At 40.2% G+C, this 20,792-nt stretch overlaps 1 protein-coding gene across 1 annotated transcript in view; it reads left to right on the forward strand.

The window, feature by feature from the left end:
* Positions 1–20,792, forward strand: part of LOC130186466 (cingulin-like protein 1) — a 57,681-nt gene that overhangs the window by 13,505 nt on the left and 23,384 nt on the right. The window contains exons 2-6 of the mRNA XM_056403620.1: positions 4,358–4,471; positions 7,537–7,667; positions 16,919–17,036; positions 17,723–17,913; positions 18,026–18,104. Coding sequence (XP_056259595.1) covers positions 18,066–18,104 — 39 coding nt within the window. The 5' untranslated portion in view covers positions 4,358–4,471; positions 7,537–7,667; positions 16,919–17,036; positions 17,723–17,913; positions 18,026–18,065. The remainder of the gene's footprint in view (positions 1–4,357; positions 4,472–7,536; positions 7,668–16,918; positions 17,037–17,722; positions 17,914–18,025; positions 18,105–20,792) is intronic.

The following is a 20,792-nucleotide window of genomic DNA, read 5'->3' on the forward strand; positions in this document are numbered from 1 at the left end:
AAATCAATTTAGTGCATTATATGTTTGTGCTGTGTCCAAACTTCCTTATTATCTCTTAATACTAACTGTATACAGAGTACTATATGGTGATTTTTGTACTGTATAGTAACAGACATCAGTCCAACTGCAACTTTGGAACACGAGTTCAGAAAAATCCATAATTTAGTTACAAAGGTATTTACAATGCGGTGTGATAGCTGAGATGACAGCACCCATTATGTACAAACATAAATCAAATGTACTGACTTCTGTCACGCTACGCTCCCAAAACCTGCCAGGAATTTGAATGTCGCATGAAATCGGGTCACGCTCTTTTTCTACATACATGTATTTAGGTATGTTGTTTTGGTTTGGTGTTCACACGTTACTGTATTTCATTGTCTAGGTTGAATCAAATCTAATAACTTGGTTTAGTTTCCTCTTTTCATCCATGGCTGACGTTTTCTCTGTGTGTGTCTCATTCACACACACAAATAAATGAGAGGTTGAGTAAAGTGATCAGTCAGGCAAAGAAACCCTGACAAACTCTGGCCGGATATTAACTAACAAACTCACATTCTCTCTCTCTCTCTCTCTCTCTCTCTCTCTCTCTCTCTTTCTCTCTCTCTCTTGGTCTCTCTCTCTCTCTCTCTGTCTCTCTGTCTCTCTCTTGGTCTCTCTCTGCGTCTCTCTCTCTCTCTCTCTTCTTTCTGGTCAGTGGAGAGGTTGTAGTTAGGGTCATCTCCATGTACACAGTGGTGCAGCCCACCCACTAACACACACATACACACACACACACACACACACACTGAAACCCCCTGTGGTCTGAGCTCAGGCAAGAACTGAGTTTTGAGTCCGTTTGTCATCATGAGCACTTCTCTCTCTCCAGCTCCTGCAGTGAGTATTTAAGAAACATTTTACAGCTCAGAAACTATAAAACACATGAGAGTCAGGAAACCTGTTGTATTGAAGGGTTTAGCTTTGCTAATTTAATCTTTAATGACTTGGGTCAACAATGAATTAGACATTAACTGAAGTTGGGTAAAGTCTAAGTGCTTGACTTAACTAAAACTTTTTAGTTGTGTTGTTTCAAAAGTCAACACACTCAGCTGACACATGCAACACACAATATGTGTCATACAGCAGAAGAAGTCAGGGTACAGTAGGTGGGAGGTTTTATTCCAGCCAGAAAAATGTAGGTGAAGAGTGAAAATGTGATGCTAGGAAATAGGACAGTTGTGTATCTGTGTTGCTGAAGTGTGTCTTTTTAAACCCTTTTTATTGGACCAGTCAGCGAGCTTTGGTTATTGGATGGCCTCAGTATTGAGTTAACGGCATTCGGTCTTTTTAAAGTATCAGTTTTTTTGTGAGCCAAAACTTAAATTTAGCTAACCATAGCTGGGTAAATTTTCTTTTTTAACTCATCAGTACTGGTACATTTAGATACATTTATTGTGGTTAAGTCTCAGTAAGGGAATATTTAGCTATTTTGAGTTGGTTAAATTTGGTCTTTTTTTAAAGCATTAGTATTGGAGCATTTCTGATAGTGAATATTGAGACATTTAGCTTGTTTTGGTTTGGAAGAACTTGCAGTGGGCGACATGGTAAAGTTTGGGGTATGTTTACATCTTTTAATGTATGTTTTCAATATATAGCAGTAGTTAGGCCTACTAACATTTGGAGAACTGCTGATACAGACAGCAGCATATTGGTACAGGAATGTTTTATTTGCAATTTCAGTTAAAATCTAGACAGAGCCAGGTTATGTTATTCTGACATTAAAAACCCTGTCTCACACAAATTACATTTATATATTACTAATTTGTTTTCCCAATTAAGTTTTGCAGGGAAACATAATTGGAAAAACAAATTAGCTGTATATAAACATAATTTCTAGGAGACAGGGTTAGAAAGTAATGAGGAGAGAATTATGGCAGCCCACATTCATGAAGCACTATTTCACTTTATAATGAGATTTTTTTTTTTATAAAAGAAAGGACTTTGTTGGGTCCACCGAATGTTACATGCTACTTAAACGCTGCGTATGAATTGTTTTTTTTTCTCACTTCCATCATCTTCCAAACAACTAGAAATTCCTCTCAGCTCCCTCAAGCTCCTGTGGATGCATGTAATCTTTCTCAGAGGGATTAAAACACAATGGATTTGTTTTGATTACATTTAATCAGACAACACAGACCCACTGTGTCACAGACACCCAGCCCACTCATGTTATAAATGCATCCACTCATATGGCGGGGAAAGGAATTAATTGCCTGCGGTCCATCTGTAGTTTTTTCTTTACATACAGTATGTATGAAGATCGATTTCCTTCCTTTAAGATGAAAACATTACGAGCCACCCGGGTTAGCTGCCTCAGCACAGTCTCACAATGGTTCTCTGTGGCGGATTTCAAACAGTGGTGGGTGGAAAGCTTCCAGCAGCTGAGGGTCTGCACAGTAGGCAGACTTGCATTGTGGTCACCAACACCTCCCATCTTCAGAACAATACTGAGCGTTTCTGATGTTCCACCATAGAGCAGAAATTCAACAGTTAAACCAACTAAACAATGTTGATGAGGTTCCTTTTAACGGGAAGGAAAATTCAGGTTTCACTCTCTCCTGTTTGAGATTTTGGAGTTTGTGTTTGCACTTGGTGTGTTGCTGCTCAGTCTTCTTCAGACAGAAACATAATCCGTCACAGTGGACGCTAGCAGGGGGTCATGCTTTTACATGACCCCCTTGCTTCCTGTCACTCACCTGTCACACTGAGAGGTAGAAATGGAATGGTCTGCTCCAGGACACCAACTCTCTAAACAACATGTCACCTGACAAGCCCGCACTGTCACATCCATGTCTTTTTATCACCTGTGTCTGCGTTTCATTTCAAACTAAGTGTAACTGTTAAGGTTGAATTTTTGCACTTCTGGCCTATATAACAACAATAGCACTAAAGACAAGAGATATTATCTGGTAGTACATCTTTAGCCCAGTTCACATACGTAAATATATTTTTATTTAACGGCTTTTATTAGTGGTGCAACAATTGTTAGTCAGTTATTTGAATAGATATTTTATTTTCATTATCATCAAATGATTTCAGTTTTCTAAAGGGGGAAAGTTTTAATGTGGCTGTGTGGAGTTTGAGTGATACTTTACTTTCAGGTTTACTAGTCAGCAAAGATGTGATGAAAGCTGCTATTGATTGATTTGCTTTATTGGAAATGTAAGACCCAGTGTTTTTGGAGCTTGACTCATACTAGAGATTTAAAGGGAGTTTATCTCAGCCTCCTCTGTTTCAATCTTATCCATTATTTTTATTTGAACAGTCTCATGTAACTCCTCCAACTTAATGAAAGAGCAATGCTAAATTGCTGTTGTACCCCTTCCAACTTATGTCTTTCTAAATTTTTGACTCATGGTTGAACAAAACCCGACACGAGTAGACATGTGCTTCAGATCTCAGAACTCGAGATGAGCATTTTTCACTTGTTTTTTTACATTTCATAGATGACATGAATTGATTAAAAAAATAAGCCCCAGAAGAATTAATGAAAAGTTGCAGCAAGTTTTTAGATGTACATTCTTATGTATAAGCTGAACTAAACACTGTAGACAAAAATTTCAATATCCATACTACTTTCTATATCCATGCTATAATACTAATGTTAAAATGCTATTATGGTCATATACATAAACATACAGCATTGAATTCATTGAACCACACAGATGAAGATTGGTGGCATGTCTGATCTGAGGCATCATTATACACTGTGAGACGTCCTATTCTAGTGCTTTAAGCTTGACTTCAGTCGAGCGTTCTCTCTGCCTCGTTCTGACGGAACCACAGACAAACTTTACTCCACATATGTGTTTCTACATCTCAGATGGGGAACAGTTGTGTGCTGGTATTTAGGGCATCCTCTCTGTGTTTCAGCGAGCTAAAGTGCGAGGCTTTGAAGTCGTACAGCGCTCAGTCTGGAGGGCACAATTCACTACATTTCCGCCTTTCTCTCTCTCTCTCTCTCTCTCTCTCTCTCTCTCTCTCTCTCTCTCTCTCCCTCTCCCACCGTTCCTGTCTCTCTCCATTCCACACCGATGAAAAAGTTTGTTAAAGAATCAGAGGAGGATGTTTTGCTAATTGGGTGTTGCCTTGATTCTGTCTGACTATGGCATCTAGACATTCAGGCAAAACAATCTGCAGCATGTCCTTCAAACACTCTACCACCACATGTTAACACTTCAGGATCAGGCTCCCAGTGACGATTGGCTGCTGCTAAAGCTGCTGGTTGTGAAACACACTGAGTCAAATTTATACTGAGGGTTACTGTGATGAAATAAAGTGATAAAACACTGAAAATATTCTCTCCCTTTCTCTCAAGTCTCCAGAGTTACAGAGAAACAGAGACCACTTCCCTGCTTCTGTGGACAAACTTCGGCAGCTGATAGAAGATAAAGTTCACATCTTGCAATCCCCCGTCGCTGAGGACCACCAGGTAAATGAGATGAAAAATCATTTTGAACATCAATATACGAATGTAAAGATACTTGAAAAGTCATAAAATCAAGCGAATGTGGTGAAATAATAGAAATAACATACATGTCTTCTTAGTCAGTGGAGGATCTGATAAGCAGCTAAAGGCCAAATTCTCCAGTTGGACAGATGGAAGAAAACATTAAACTTTTTAATGAGTCAAATCCTCGCAAATTTAACTGAAGTTGTTTCAGGAACGTTAAACATGACACCTCCAGTAAAAAACAGATGATTATCAGCCGAGGCATCAAGTGTCATTTTCTCTTCGCTGAGGTTGGAGTTAGCAGTTTGTTTTTTTCTTTAACCTGATGTTTTTAAAACGGGAATCTTTGCTAGAGGGTACAGGGCTAATTGCTCAACCCTGCCTTAACTGCATTTCTCCTCATTCCTCTTTGCAGGGATGTGTTTTTATCAGCACTCTCTTCATGTGATTTGCATAATTTTTCTCTCCATTTCTCAGAATCTGTGTGCCGCTTTCTTTTCTCTCTTTGGTTTCCCTTGTTGTTGATGTCTCCCGAGGTCATGATAAGACAGGCAGCTCGAATCCGAGTTATTGCACCGCTCTAGTGTCAAGTGTCTTTCTTTTCCTGAAGCTTCAATTGTGAAAATACAATAAAGTACGAAAGAAAAATCAAATTAAAACTGTTCTAAATGCTCGTAAATGAGTTTTAATGTCATTTCCCTTATGTGACTCGTGTTTGACTTCAAAGGCTTCTAAAAAGTTAGCGAGCATGATGGTGGAAAGTACAAGTGAAAAAGTGAAATAAACATCAAACATATACTCATTTCTTTGTGAAAAGCACCTTATGCTAAAACGTGTCCTCTCCAGCTTCTACTTGACCCCAGGTCATGTATCGCTCCGACTTTCTCCTCTTACTTAAACTGTCCATTTGGTTCATGGAGCCATGATCATCACAGATCACAGTGGAGAGAACTTACCTCCTAGACCACATGCAGAGAAAAATAAAGCAACACAAATGAGTTTATTTCCAGGCTAACTTCATAAGCTAGTGGCTACCAACCAGTGGTTATCCTGAGTTCATAAGAGAATTCAAAACTCATTTTACCCTCACTGGAACTTGTCACATATTATGATTAAACGGTCACATTTTACAGTTTGTCCGTCAGAGAGTGGTAACAAGTTTATTTTTCAACTCTTGGTTGCATGTTAAAAAAAAGATTAAGGGTACCTTATGTATTTATGTTATGGGATGTGTAAAGAAATCTGAAATAGGTCAATAAATCTTTATCAGATTTTTAAACTCTCAAATATGTGTACTGGCATTGGCCTCAGAAGTCCCGTATTGGTCCGGCCATGATTACCATAAATTATTGCAAAATGACACAGACGTATTACGTATAACGAGATCGTGGAGGGATTATAAAACTGAAAGAAATTTATTTTCTTGCGTGAAAGGATGAAGTGGCGGAAACATAACCTTATATACAAAGTTCGCTGAAACAGTGTGATAGAAAGTAAATGTGTGGAGATCAGCTGGGTAAATGGATAGATGTTTATCTTCAAGTCCATTGATCCAGAATTGCCCGTTTGGGGTCATACTTACAGTTCGGGATGAACTACATTAAATGGGTATGAAAGTACAGCATCTGGAACAGATATCGTGCCTGCCTCTGTGTCTCTGTCATCACTATTACTACAGAAAACCATTGAAATGTCTGAAAATAGAAATTTTATATTGCTGCTCGTAAGTTTCAATGTGGACTAAAGATCGTCTTTGAAGAACAGATCAGATTGGCCGCTGTGTGAACATAGTGCCAGTTTGTCTCTCATACTGAGTCACATGGACGGAGACAGACAGACGAAGGGGAGGATGAGGGTGAGCATCATGTTCTGCCAGGATGACTCAGTCGGTCTGTTGTCTCTCTCAGCCCACAGCCGCTCTCTGAAGGACTCCGTCACCTCAACGAGTTCAGACACGCCATGTTAGATTTCACTTCTACCAACTTCTTCTTTTGCTCTTCATGTCCTCAAGTGTCTCTTTTGGTTTCCCTGTTGTCTGTGTGTCTCGTTTCGCCTCCTCTTGTCTGTCTGCTCTCCCCCTCTCCTCCTTCAGCTGGTGATTCATCATTCTTCTGTTTTACTCAACATGTTGCTATGTCTGACAAACTGAGACAGCAGACTACTGAGAGCTGAAATGTTATATGGGTATATTCTCATATCAAATACACTCTAGACTAAATATTATATGATGATGGAGCATTTGACTCTCCTGCCTTTTTATTGTCAGCACACTCTTTTCTTTGACATTCATTATCCTCCCATTCACCATGGTAACTATTGGGTGTGTCATTTGGAAACAGAACTATAACTATAATTGCAGCCTAAGGATATAGCACTGTCTTGTTTCCCAGCAGTAAAAGTGGTCAACGTGCAGCAACTTTATTACATTTGCTCTCTGAAACTAGCCAATTTGACTTCTTCTGTCTGTACAATGTGTTAAGTGCCTGTTACTGGCGTGAAATGATGGATGTGTTTTACGCTTTGGGTTAGAAGAGGTCACCAAGTCTCTCAATTCAGGCGCCGCATCCTTCGAAGGCTGCATTTGGAGTCCGTTTGCTTCATTTTCAAAGGCTCCTGCAAATGCAACCCTCGTTTCCCCGCATATCGCAAGATTCGTTGCGTCCCAGAGATTATTCACTTTTCAAAAGGAGAATAAGGCAAACTCGAGGCCGCACCTTCGTAGACTGCGTAGTCAGAAGGATGCGGCTCTTAAATTGGCACAGAGCTCCAGTGTTTGTTGGTCTCCAAAAACATAAACTACCCAGTTAGCAAAGACTAACATGCAAATATGCTAATTTGCTGTATGTTAGTATGATGATCAGATTAACATCAGATGAAGCTACTACGTAAACAGATTGACATCATGTAAACAAAAAAATCACGGATTAGTGATGACATGTTTGGTTTCCACTTAGCAATAGTTTATCAGCCCTCCAATATGGCCGCCAGACGGTGTGTTACACCTGGAGGCTCCTCTAACTCCTCTTGTCTCCTGCTGTGGTCAGGGCTTGGTGTGTGAGGACGACGCTGGAAGAGAAGGACTGTGGAGGATTGCCGTTTTGAGTGAGGAGCTGACCTTTGACCTCCAGCAGCTGCAGAGACGGACAGAGCAGGAGCTCAGTAACATACACACACAGTGAGTCGAGGACATATGTGTTGGCCAAGCTATTGGACAGTATGAGAGTGTGTTAGTCTGTGCCCACCAAAGAGGATATTTTCAGGGTGTTGCTTTAGGGCATTTGAACAGGGTGGAAACCAGAGTCCATGTGTTTGAAGGACAGTGTCTCTCTATGTATCTCAGCCCTCGTGTCCAAATTAAATTCAATTGTTCTTAAAATTTCTTTCCAAGAGGTTGACACCACTCTCTTTAAGACTTTAATGCAAAATGTGAAAAAGTAAAAAAAAAACATCCTTAAAAGCTACAAAATATTACCCCATTTAGTGAAGAAATACTCAAAAGATATTTGTAAAATTCAACAGTCAACATGCATGTTTCAAATCATAAGAATTAACTCATGACTCTCAGAATAGTGATTCTGTAAGAAGGAAATACAACCAGGGCTATAATGACTGTAATACCACGGTATATAAAAACATACATCAAACAAAACACCACAGGCAAAATCCACCAAAAAGTGTTTTCTCAGGGCTCGTTTCATCTTCATCTGTCCTGTCTCTGTGAACACATTCACTATGATCCCTATAAGGCAAAATCTTGATTGTTCTTCCTGAAACTGGACTCGCCTCTTTATAAAATCAGGACCATGTTGTGTGCTGTTTGAACATGTGAGTAGGAGGCAGCTCTGTGTTGGTTTGTGGGGTTTTGTCACAGAGCTGAAACACGACTGTGGGAGTTTCACTGTATCTCGTAACAGCAGCAGGTTCTGCTCCACTAGAGAAAACAACAGGATCCGGCCTGCCTGCGTGTGTGTGTGTGTGTGTGTGTGTGTGCGTGTGTGTGTGTGTGTGTGTTTGTGTGGCGGAGAAAGCGTGAGAGATGGGAGAAGAGAGAAGACGAAAGTGAATGGTTCTTTTATTCATTTGCGGATGTGCAGGTGTGCGTGTGTGTGTGTGTGTGTGTTTGTGTGTGTGTTTATGCGCCTGTAAATCCGTCTTCATAAGGACTAAATTGAGCTTTTGAGCTTTTACATACACTGTTCCCAAAGGTCCAGAATGAGTATCCATAATCAAAGTAATTTTATTTTATTTTATTGTTTGTTTTTATTTTCTTTTCTCTCTAGTTTGGGGACAGAATCATATCTGCTGATGAATCGCACCGCCATGATTCCAGTGATTCACTTTTTCCCAAATTTAAAAACTGTTAACGTCCGTGCAGTGTAGATTAACTGCACATCACTTTTTTATTATGACTGGAGAAGTTCATACATCAGCATGGTTTCTTGGCTTGTTCAGATTCTAATTAGATTGTTTAGGAGGTTTATGAAATAGTGTCATTGCGATGCATTAGTCTTGACTTTCTTACAGCCTGCTGTGTTATTCCCACTTGAACGATGCAGCTTCCCCCTCTTTATAGCTTAAAGGTCCCAAATAGTATAAAGGTACTTTGATTATAAAGCAGGTCTAGGTTCTATATTAATACTGTGGATGTATCAAAGCACTCCTCTCTTCTGATTGGCTCGATGACCTGTTGTTACTAGAGCTCCAGAGAGAAGCCTGAGAGAGGAGATGTAAAACTACACTGAGATGGTTTTTGGTTCTTAAAACCACAAATATATCTTCTTATGGATCAACACTTCAAATAAAACAAAGGAGAAGTGAAAGATATGGAGCTTTAATGTATTTAATCTGATCAGCCCAATGATGTCAGTACTGGCATCGATACCGATTCAGTGGATCACACGTCTTCATGAAGTAAACCCAGACTCCAGGATCAAAAAGCTGTTTGTCCATCCATCTACGTCCAATGTTTTCTGTCTGTATGGGCCTGTATGAAGCTGGTTGGTAACAGTAAAAGTTTCTAGACAGTCAGACAATGTTCCTCTTTAGATTTTTTTTTCTAAGCTGTAAGGAAATGAAAGACTCTTTTCAGATTTTGTGTGCTGACAGTGAATCTTCAGATGGTAGTAGGTGGCTGCTGCCTCACCCTGTTCGCTCCTACTCTCTGTAATCCTGCCATGATGAGCAGTTTGGCAGAACAACACTTCAACTGGTCTCACTTCTGTCAGACAAGACAAGCTAAAACACATCTCAGGATTCAAGGTGTGCAAGCTGGCACACACACACAGACACACACACACACACACACACACACACACATATACACACACAGAAACACACACACATACCACTCCTAATTTCTCAGTAACCCCGGTTCTCATCGCCAAGACTGATTGGCTCCTGTCACAGCTTGGATGAAAGGCTTAATGAGAGGAGATGAAAAAAAAAAAAAAAAGAAAAACTGCTACATGTCTCGATCATGTTGCCCTTCCCGACATGATACCCTCATCTCATATCCGCTCGGCTTACTGGAAGAAGACGTCACCCTGCTTTCATTTTACCGGGGTTTTCCTTGGCTTTCAGGGAGGCTTATGTGGTAATGTCAGCGACAACACTGGGCTGGGTTTTTGTGCATGAAAAGAGGATCGAGCTAAGACTCTGCAACATTCATGAACACAGATAAAGCCATTCTTTTTTTTTTTTTTTCTCTCTGAGTAGACCTTAAGCTGCAGGAAACAAGCAGCTTTCACACCGAGAACTTCTGGAACAGTTCTTTTTAAAACTCTTGCTTTAGTTCAGTTTCTTTGTCAAGGTGATAATGACGCCTTGAAAACTCTTCTGACACAACATGGTCTTCCCCCTCTGACAGGAGAACCATGCTGCTGTTTGGTAGAAGTGAGAACTCAGTCGCAACCATGCAGTTACCTTTTCTTCTTGTGTTACAGCTAATGCAGACGTAATGGGCTTTTCTCACACCAAGCTGTAGGAGGAAGAGCATCATGTAAAGCTGTGGTTCTCCAAACGTTTTCACATCAAGGAGCCTAAACTGTCATAATTTAGACCACAGACCCCCTTACACCACCGTCATACATTCTGTCATTGCGTTATTTATCGATTGAATTATAGTGAAAATAAATGATTCTCTTTTCTGATGTGGGCTGCCAGGGTCAAGGATCCCTAGTGTTCCTGGACCCCACTTTGAGAACCACAGATCTAACTAGGATACTACAGTCAACAGAACGTAAATAGTCACGATTCTCTTTTTTTTTATAGCCGACAACTTTCACTAACTAATGCTAATTCTGGAAATCATTAAGATGTTATTAAGGCGTTACTGTAAGTATGGTTTTGGGGTGTGTTTGCTTTGATTGACGGGTGTCTTTACCATCACACTCACCTGTGTTTTGTTGGTCCTGTTTGCTCAGCGTGTCCTGCGCTCTGCCAAACTTTGTCCACATCTTTTCTGGTTCCAGCGATGGACATGGATTAAGGATAAGGACGGTGATAACTGATGAACCCAACTCCAGGTTTTAACTCATCCTGTGGGTGATGTCATACATTTACCGACCATAGAAAAAGATTAACCTCAAAAAGCAGAGGTGGCTGCTGAGGAGAACAAAACGATGGACCAGCAAAATAGTGAATTTGCTGGCTTCAGATAATTTCAGACTTGTTTCCTTTCTCAAACAAACTCCTCGAGATTCTCAAGTCTGTTGTTTCTTTAAGCCCTGTTTTATTGGTGACTGAGCCTGGTGAATCTAAATGAATCAGACTCTGTCACGGTGGTTGAGCTGAATTGTAAATAAACTCCCGATATACAGAGAAGGCTCAATGAACATTTAAACTCCTCCATTAATCATCCTCGCATGTTTACCTCCCTACTTTCTCAGAAGTGTGTTATTTATTACTTTATTTACCACTGGCAGCATCGGGAGCAGCAGGATGGCCCAGTCGTTACCGAGGCGCTCCAGAAACAGGAAGGTCACAATGATTCTCTGTTAACACAAGCGTCCACCCCACTGCTCTGTTGAAGTGCCCTTGACCTTTGACCTTCCTGCCTGTGGAGTGGAATACGCCATGTTTGTTTGTTTTTAAGCACTATGGTCAGTAAAATAAATGTAATGAAAGCTTTATAAATATTAGAGAAAAGGCATTTTAAAGGGTCAGTTCACACAAATTACAAATCACTTTCCTCTACAGAGAAATCTGTTGTATTTTGAGATATCTGTGAAAATATGAAGAATCCTCTTTAGTTTTTGTTGTCTGTTACTCCCTTACACCGACATGTTGTTGTTATTAAAGGCTCAGTTCAGTCCGAGCAGCCTAATTCATCACTTACAGTTTTCTATAGGGACTATTTCTTTGGTATGGCTCCAGTGTTTTGTGGATTACCCAGAGTAACCGGGACGCTGTTTCTGGAAAAAGATGTTAGGGCCTGTGATTCGATGTCGTTGATTAATTACTTTACCAATTAGTCTTTTAAATATCAGAAAGATCAGCTTGTACTCCATTCTCTTCAGCTGCATTGTATTGGTAAATAAAACCAACACTCTCTGTGTGAGACGGATGTATGAGATTCCTCATAGACAGACAGTTACTGACAAAGGTAGTGATATCCTCCTTCAGAGGTTTAAAGAAGTATCACAAAACAAGCCTGAATTTTGAACATGCCTCATTTAGAAACAATTACACAAACTTTTCAGTGGTGTTCTCCCATAGATAGACTGAAACAGAGTCTGGTTACGCAAGGAGAGCTGTTGTTGTTGCCAAGACTAACAGGCGGACTGGCAGTTTGGAAAACACCCAGCTGAACTCTGTCAACCCTCTCTTCATCATCCTCCTCTTATTCTCTGAAGGATAATCTGCTCATTCTTCTTCGTATCTTCAAAATCCTCTGATATCGACCATGAAATCAATTAACGAGGTGGAAAAGCCCGAATGCCTCATTGACTCCTGTTAGATAGGATTTCCCTTCTGTAGGACAATGACACCGCACGGGTCAAAGGTCACACTGATCTGGAAACAGACGATGAGCATTTATGGTCATAAATTGTTGTTCAGAAAAGCAGGCAGCAGGATTTTGACTGAAGATGTGCGCAGAGGAACATGTTTGGTTTTCCTGATGACCTGCTGCTGCTTTAGCTGCTCACTGGCCCGCAGCTGCAAGTAAAGGTTGCTTTTTAAAGAACACAAGACAAGGTTCACTTATGTGCTTTTTCTGTGGCTTTCCAACCACATCTCATGGTCTTTGTCAGTGGGTGGAGTTTACTTCAGTTGGAACATCAGTCACATGATCAGGTGGTCGTATATGTATATGAGTAACTGAGCTATCTGCGTGACGACTTAGCAAAATCCATCTGCTGATGAAGACTGTGCGATGCAGTAAAAGCTAGCAAGTAGACCTTGAGTTTTTTTGTTTTTTTTCCTTTGTTTATTTATGTATTTATTTTTGTCAAAATAATAATATGGATGAAGAATGTATTCTGGATGTCCTCAGTGAGGAGCAACACCTGGATCCTTCTTGATTTTGTTTCAATCTAATCTAATCTTATAATTTAACTTTTTTGTTTTGCCTCTTATTATTACTCTTCTTTTCTTCTTTTTTGTTCCTCATCTTTCACTTTCTTTTTCTGCTTTTGTTCTCGTACTGTCTTTCTTTCACCTGTATAAACACACATCACAGTTTAATTCAACACAACACTCCCACACTCCTCCTCCTTCTCCTCCTCCTCCTCCTCCTCCTCCTCCTCCTCCTCCTCCTCACCCTGTCGAAACATTTTGCTTACTCCTTGCATTCCTCTTGTCTTTTTTTTCCTCATTTCACTTTTTCTTGTTTCAAGATGTTTGTCCTATTTTCCTCCCTTTCTGTCAGCTGTTTATCATTTTCATTCAAATCTTTCCACTCGATCTCATCCCTTCTTTTTCTCTAAATATCTTTCCATCCCTCCTCCTCTCCCACATTGTTCATTTTCCTCAGTTCCACTTTCATTTTCCTTTTTTCTTTTTTTGTATATAAAGCAACAACTAATGATCTAATGATTATTTTCAAATTATTTTATTTTCATCAATTTAAACTTTTTGTAGCAAAGGACAGAATAAACTTTAGTGTAAAAATGACCAGTATTCAAAATCGCTGCCATTTAATTCTCCGTCTGTCAGTTTGAATCGCTTCAGCACCGAACCTGTATCTTCTGTTCACACATACAGTTTTACTTGTAACTGCATATATACGATATGAAGGATTTTATCACAAACCAGTATGAAGTAAAAGTGGAGTCAAAAATTAACATTCATCTTCATTTACATACAGGTTCACCTTTAACCATGATAGAAACACTGAGGTGGATTTTATTCTTCAAAATGAATTCTGTTTGTGCTATAAATACACACACACACACACACACACACACACACACACACACACACACACACACATACATCCTGCGTAACCTCAACACACTGAAAATGTATGTGACAGGCTGCCAGTGGTGAGATACATTAATGTAAAATAAATAAATAAATAACACCCACACATTTTTCACCTGCAATTATGGAGTGAAATGTGTTTGTCACATACATTCACATAATTATGGAGCCCTATTCACGCTTTTCTGTATGTAAGCACCTAATCAGAACACACTGACAGCTGTTACAGTGTGTGTGTGTGTGTGTGTGTGCGTGATGCTTAAATTGTCAACATCTCACACACCCAGATATTCATTGGTAATTACTGTCTTTTCACAGCAAAACATGACGCTCCTCATAGCTCGTCACACACACACACACACGCAATGTTTTAATGAAGTCGTTTGATTGGCTGAGATCGGTTTTGATTGACAGTTGACAAAGTAGCTCATTTGCATTAAGCTTCAGAGTCTTGAAATCTCAAGATTTCTCTCAAGAAGTGCACTTCTTCTGAGCACAAGGTTATTACCAGAAGATTTCTGAGTTACAGTTAAAGTAGTGGGAAATTTCCCACAATCCTGCAGGAGCAGGCCTATCATAGTTAACATATGAATTGCCATGGTAATGCTGCTTTGCTTAGGTAAATCACATCTTCATAGTATTTCTACATAAACCTGTTACTGTTTGTGGTGTTTTTACTGCATCATTAGTCAAAAATTTGAATTTATTGAAAACAATAACCAAAAACTACAAATACAAGTATTTCAAGTGCCAAACCTATAGCTATAAGCTATACAGTATTACTTCATTAACATTGTGGTATTGAGAAAAAAAGTCATTCCAGGCTAGTTTTACGTCAACACGCTGATATTATATTGAGAAATCTGAATGATACACATAAACCTCCAACATTCAAACCTAACACTGATTCTGTTGTTGATGTAATCCTGCAGGGCCGAGTGAATGTAAATCAGAGATCACTCATGTTATGGTTTACTTCAGATTTCTGTCCCTCTCACAACAGTCTTACAACACACACAGAGGAGTCTGTAGGCCTCCTTGAAAACCTCATCAACACAACATTAAGATATTTCCCAGAGGGCCTTTGTTTTTTTGTACCATTGTCTGTGTCGTTTCTTCTAATTTGCCTTTTCTCTACACGTTGATGTCACTTCTTCAGTTAGTTCATCAAAGGCTTCGCTCAGATGAGCCTCCTCTTCTTCCTCACAAACAAAACACTTCTGTGCCTCTCATCACCTGCTGTTCTCACACTCTGTCACAGAGGTTTAGTGGCTCCCAGTGGACAGATGCTCCATTACACTCAGACATCTGAGTGCACAACTTTGCTGGGGCCTTCATGTCAGGCTGTAATGATGCTGTTGGCATGAGTTCATATATAGACTTTTAATAAATCCTGTTAGTGACCCCCCCCCCCCCCCCCCCAATACTCCTACTACTGCTGCTGTTAGTGGTACTGCTACTGCACTGACTACTAGTGTTACTAGTACTGCTAATGTTGCTGTCTCATTTGCTAATACTACCACCACTAGCAGTACTAATAATACACACATTAGCACCAGCACTGCAAATACTATTACACTTCTGCTATTAGTAATACCATTAGTACAAGAGCTTGTACTACTGTAAATAATACTATTTATGAATTATTACCACAGCTTCTACATCTACTATAGTAGTACTAGTGGTACTACTACTACATTACGCTGCTATACTGATTAATATTAAAAGTAATAACTGCTACTATTAGAAATACTAAAACACTGATGCTACTAGTCATATTATTGATACTAGTACGCCACTGCATTATAGCTACTTCTTCAGCTCCAACAACCAGCAGTACTACTGTTAGAAACATTAACACTACTACTGTTACACTTATATGACTATACTATACTAACTATATTATATGCTACCGTCCCCTCTGTTTCTAGTACATCTTCTATACTGCTACACAGGCTAATGCTAGTATTATAACTAGTGCTACTACTTTGTGTGTTTCTAAGTGGTGCTAGTACTGCTACCACAGCAATAACCACTATTGTTACTGCTGCTGCTAGTGTTCGCACTGACTGTATGACTCCAGCTCCTACTGCTGTTACTACGTCTGCACTACTGTTGCTACTCTGTATTTTTACACTATAGGTTCAACAGCAGTTCCTAGACAGTGATCCTGATGTAAACGACAGTACATGCGTGACTCCTGCAGTGTTCACAGTCACATGACCCGTTGAACTGTAGCTGAATGTGGTTTTGAATATTTGATTGCTGTTGACTTTAAACAGGGAGAATTAATGACTCACTCTGCCTCAGCTGTTCAGCTCTGTGTGTATCTATGAAAACACAACGCAGCCATGTTTGTTTAAGGAAGGAACAGTGTCATGTTAAACAGGGTGACAGGAGCCCACGGGTCAGGAGGGTTTGATGTGGGAAAGTCGCTGGCTCAGGTTTCCGGACCTGCAGAGACTGACGGGAGGGAAAGTGAAGTGCTTTGAGAAATCAGGAAGTGAGGCCAGAGGGTTGATGGTTCACATCCCAAGACCGTGTTTAACCTTAATTTTTGTCCCTGGACGACCTCTGAAACAAAAGAAAACAAAAAGGAACCTATCAAAACCTATTCAATCATTTAAATGTTGCAGAGAGGATTGGGCGCTGTAGCTGTCATCTGTGTTTTCTCAGGCAGAGCAGAAAGGTTTGCCCTGTCTTGTCTTTTTCACCGAGTTCAGGAGCTGCTCAAGTTGTTGAGCAGCAGCACCTGAGGGTAAAAGCTTCCTCTGCGTGCATTCACAAAAAGAAATCTAATCTTCCCTGCAGTCATTATCTCAGAAATGATGAATGGTTAGTGCAGAAAGTGAAGTTGTAGTGAAGTAGTCCTGGAATTCAACCAAATTCATTGAATTACCAGCAAAATGAATCTGTTTTTGAAAGTGTGAATGACAAAAGTGTGAATTCTAAAGTAGGAGTTGAAGTATTTTTTGTAAAGTTTCTGTATTTGTGTGTTTTCAGACTCTTTCAAATTGAAGGCCGTCGACAGCTGCTGACCACTGAGCTCTTTAACCTTCAGGAGAGGAAGAAACAGAGCGAACAAGAGCTGAAGGGAAGTTTCAGCCTTCAGACGTCCGCTGTAAGTGACCACAGTGATATCACACACACCGACCACAAAGGGTTAAAAAATGTCAAAAAGTGAGGAAATAAGCAAAGGCACATAATCCTTAGGTTTTGTTCAAAATGTGATATTTGGTGAAATGTATTGCCAATATAATGGAATTACACTGTTATATGATCATACACAATCAATATGATCAATATTAAACATTTATTAGATGGCTACTATGATTAATAAACTACTATTAATAATCATCATAATTATTTGTCATTTGGGTGTTCATTCCTACACATTTCAGGTGATTAATACATAATATCAATGACTTTTAAAAACATCTATTATAAGTGTGACATAATAATCTGAACTCAAGGTCCACGCTCTGAAAAAAAGCTAGTAAGTGGACCTTGAGTGCAGATTATTTTGTCACACATGTTGATCTCAAGGTCAAGAATGAACTTCAGTGCTCAGGCATGAAGAAAACATGTTGTAACACTGCTGATAGAGAAGAGTATTATCAAAGGCCGGAGATCAGTCAAGGCAGGACAAGAAACTGCGACAAAGACAAACTGTGTTGGTCGCTGTGGACTGAGAAGCGGAGAAGTCAGGAGTGTTTAACTAGACCAGTGTAACTGCTGTATTTCCTCACTGCAGCTCCTGTTGAGCCCATTACTTCAAAACATTTTGTTCATTATCTTCCTCCCTAGTTTCAGTCGTGCGCTTGTCGGGAGCTTCAGGCCTCCATCGCCGAGCGTTTGGTCCAGTCAGACGGGCTGGTGTTCCAGGAGGAGGCTCTGTGCGCGCTGCGTAACCTGCTGACCCAGGACCTGCAGAGGTACCAGGAAGAGACCCAGAGACTGACCCGCTTCACGCAGAAAATACTCCAACAGTCCCGCAGGTGCACAAACACCACAATCTGATTAAAAAGTAACAGACTAGAAAAGCCTCTTTAGCTTCACTTTGATGACTTTGACTCTCTTATCTGAAGCTGTGATGTCTTTGTCCTTCAGGTCAGACAGAGAGGAAACCTCCACCAACAGAGACAGCAACATGCAGGGGAAGAACGAGACAGAGCAAAACAACAACATGGTACAGTCTAACTCTGATTTTCTCACGGCGCCCTGCAGTGTTAATTAGTTGTTTGTAGATGTAGCTGTGCCTAACACTGGTCCATAATCAAACTAACACACCTATCCTTCTGTAAGGTTGAGGGTACCGTTCAACTGAATCTCAAAACACAAGTCAAACTTTTCAAATCTTTTTTGGAAAGATTGAGTCAGAAGGAGCAACGTGATTGGTTAAGGGAAAAACCTGCACCCTGTAAAAGATCTGCTGAGGGTCTTTGTGCTGCAGGTGTTAAGATTATACAGGAGACATCATGACATCACGCCCACATCCCGTCCATTCGTGTGGTCTGAGGCCGAGGCTGCGACGCCTGTTTGAGAACTAGACCATCGTCAAAGCCACGTAACTCTACAGTTGCAAACGTTTTGCAATTTGGACCTTCTTTCCCTTCAGGACGTCCAATCATGAGTGTGTTAATTGTGTTCTTCTAAGGTGTAACGCGCTCAGTGAGTTGTTGGAACAACAATCTCACTATGGCTGTGACTGTAACAGATAAGATCTTGGTTCATAATATTGCTGATAAAAGTTCTACGCAGGAGTGAATCATTGCTTAAATTTCTTCTTTCATGTTACGTATACTTGCCTTCAAGTCCCAATAGCATGGAGGACAACTTTTCCCACAGCAACATGGCTGTGAGTCGGACAGTAGGCCTTTAATGGAGGATTTGAGCTTGACACTCATTTCCAGTTAAATTCCTCCTCCTCTTTTGATGAAATAATGTCTGAGAAGCTTCAAATTTAACAGAATTTTTATACGACAAACCATGTCTCGCTAGCATCCCCAAACTTAACCATAGTTGTTATATTAAACGTTAATGATATTAATAATAGTTGCAGCCATAGATCATCATACATTCAGTAGTAAAATATGTTAGTCATGACCAATCACAGGCTCAGAGAAAGATTTTAAATATAAAGACACAGTCTCTCCTGTACTGAAACGTCAACATGAACTGGTTCTACGTCAGACTGGATGAACACGACTCCCTTCTTGCAACCCTTTAAAACAACGGATCTCTCCTCGGATTGTTTCATTTGAATATTTCTTGTTAAATTCCTGAGATGTACCATGAAATTATCCACAATTTGACTCGTCAGTGAGGGAAATTTAAGGACAAATTAACACCGAAATAACTGCGATAAGAAGCGGGTGTTGCTGTTGCATTGACTCAGTCAGACAAAACAAAATGTCTTTGTTCAGCAAGATTCAGAAGATTCAGAGTTCAGACCCAGAGGACGAAAAACCGTCTCAAAATCAAAATGAAACGCAAAATAAAACTGCTCATGGAAGTTTTGTTGTGGTAAAACAGAGTCTACCTCTGTGCGTGCGTGCGTGTGTGTGTGAGTGTGTGTGTGTGTGTGTGTGTGTGTGTGTGTGTGTGTGTGTGTGTGTGTGTGTGTGTGTGTGTGTGTGTGTGTGTGCGTGCGCGTGTGTGTGTGTCTGGCATTGGTCCAGCTGTTGTCAGTCTTTCTCAGACAGTCGGAGTAGAGACAGAGGAAACATCTGCCTGCTCATCTGGCTCTGTCTGTCACACACACAGATCAGGCCTACACACACACACACACACACACACACACACACACACACACACACACACACACACACACACACTCTATTTCTCTCCCTTTGTGTGTTTCTATCTCTCTTTTAGCATCTTTTCCCTGAAATAGATAAATAAATAAATAAAAAGCATAATAAACTGACACAGTTGTGACAGGAAACGATGAGGGAAGAAACCTGGTTTGGAGTCTTATTATAACAGAAAACCTGTCAAAGTGTCATCACAGTTTAACTTGTGAAGTTTAAACACAAACAGCAGACAGGCCAGCTGCCAACATGCTGCGTCTCCTGCACAGAAACGCAACGCGCATGAACGTTATCGTTTTCCAGTTTTGCAGATTTTCATTGGAAAAACAGCAGATTTCTCACTGGGAGTTAAAAGTGAAACTGCAGCCGAAAGAAAATCTATGGAGTGAGTGAGTTTGATTTTAAAACGCTTCTTCACGTTTAACAGCTGCTTCGGTTGAATTCGTTCAGTATCAGTTATGATCAATTTCAGTGGATCACAATGGATAATTAAGAATCAACACATCTGTGGAAACTTCTCAAGCCACTCCTCCACTGTAATCCAGCTCTCGTCCGCCCGTCTGTATGATTTGTGTGCTCAATGTGTTCCGTCAGCAGCTCTGCAGAAAATCTGCAGTTTTATCACATTAGCTACCAGCTGCTACACCTTGACTATTTCTCTATGTATTATAAAATGGGTATGTGCTACAGGCGCCAACTGATCCACTCTACGATGTGGTCGATGTATACTGCATTTACATATTAAGTATTCAAAGGTCCCGTAATTTACACTTCTGCTGTTTTATTTGAAGTGTTGATCCATAAGAAGATATATTTGTGGTTTTAAGAACCAAAAATAATTTCAGTCTAGTTGAACATCTCCTCTGAGAGGAGGCTCTGAGCCCTTCTTCTGATTGGCTGACTGTTTTCTGGGTGATCAAATAAAAATGTAGCAGATTTCAGGTAAACACTTAGAGAAACCAAATCCTGCAAGGTTGGATGGTAGGTCCAGGTGGGCGGGGCTTGGGGCATGGCTGAGAGCAGTGACTGCTTTGTTATGACATCACAAAGTTCAGGAAGTTCTG

Source organism: Seriola aureovittata, chromosome 18, assembly GCF_021018895.1.
Source record: "Seriola aureovittata isolate HTS-2021-v1 ecotype China chromosome 18, ASM2101889v1, whole genome shotgun sequence".
In the NCBI taxonomy this organism is placed as follows: domain Eukaryota; kingdom Metazoa; phylum Chordata; class Actinopteri; order Carangiformes; family Carangidae; genus Seriola; species Seriola aureovittata.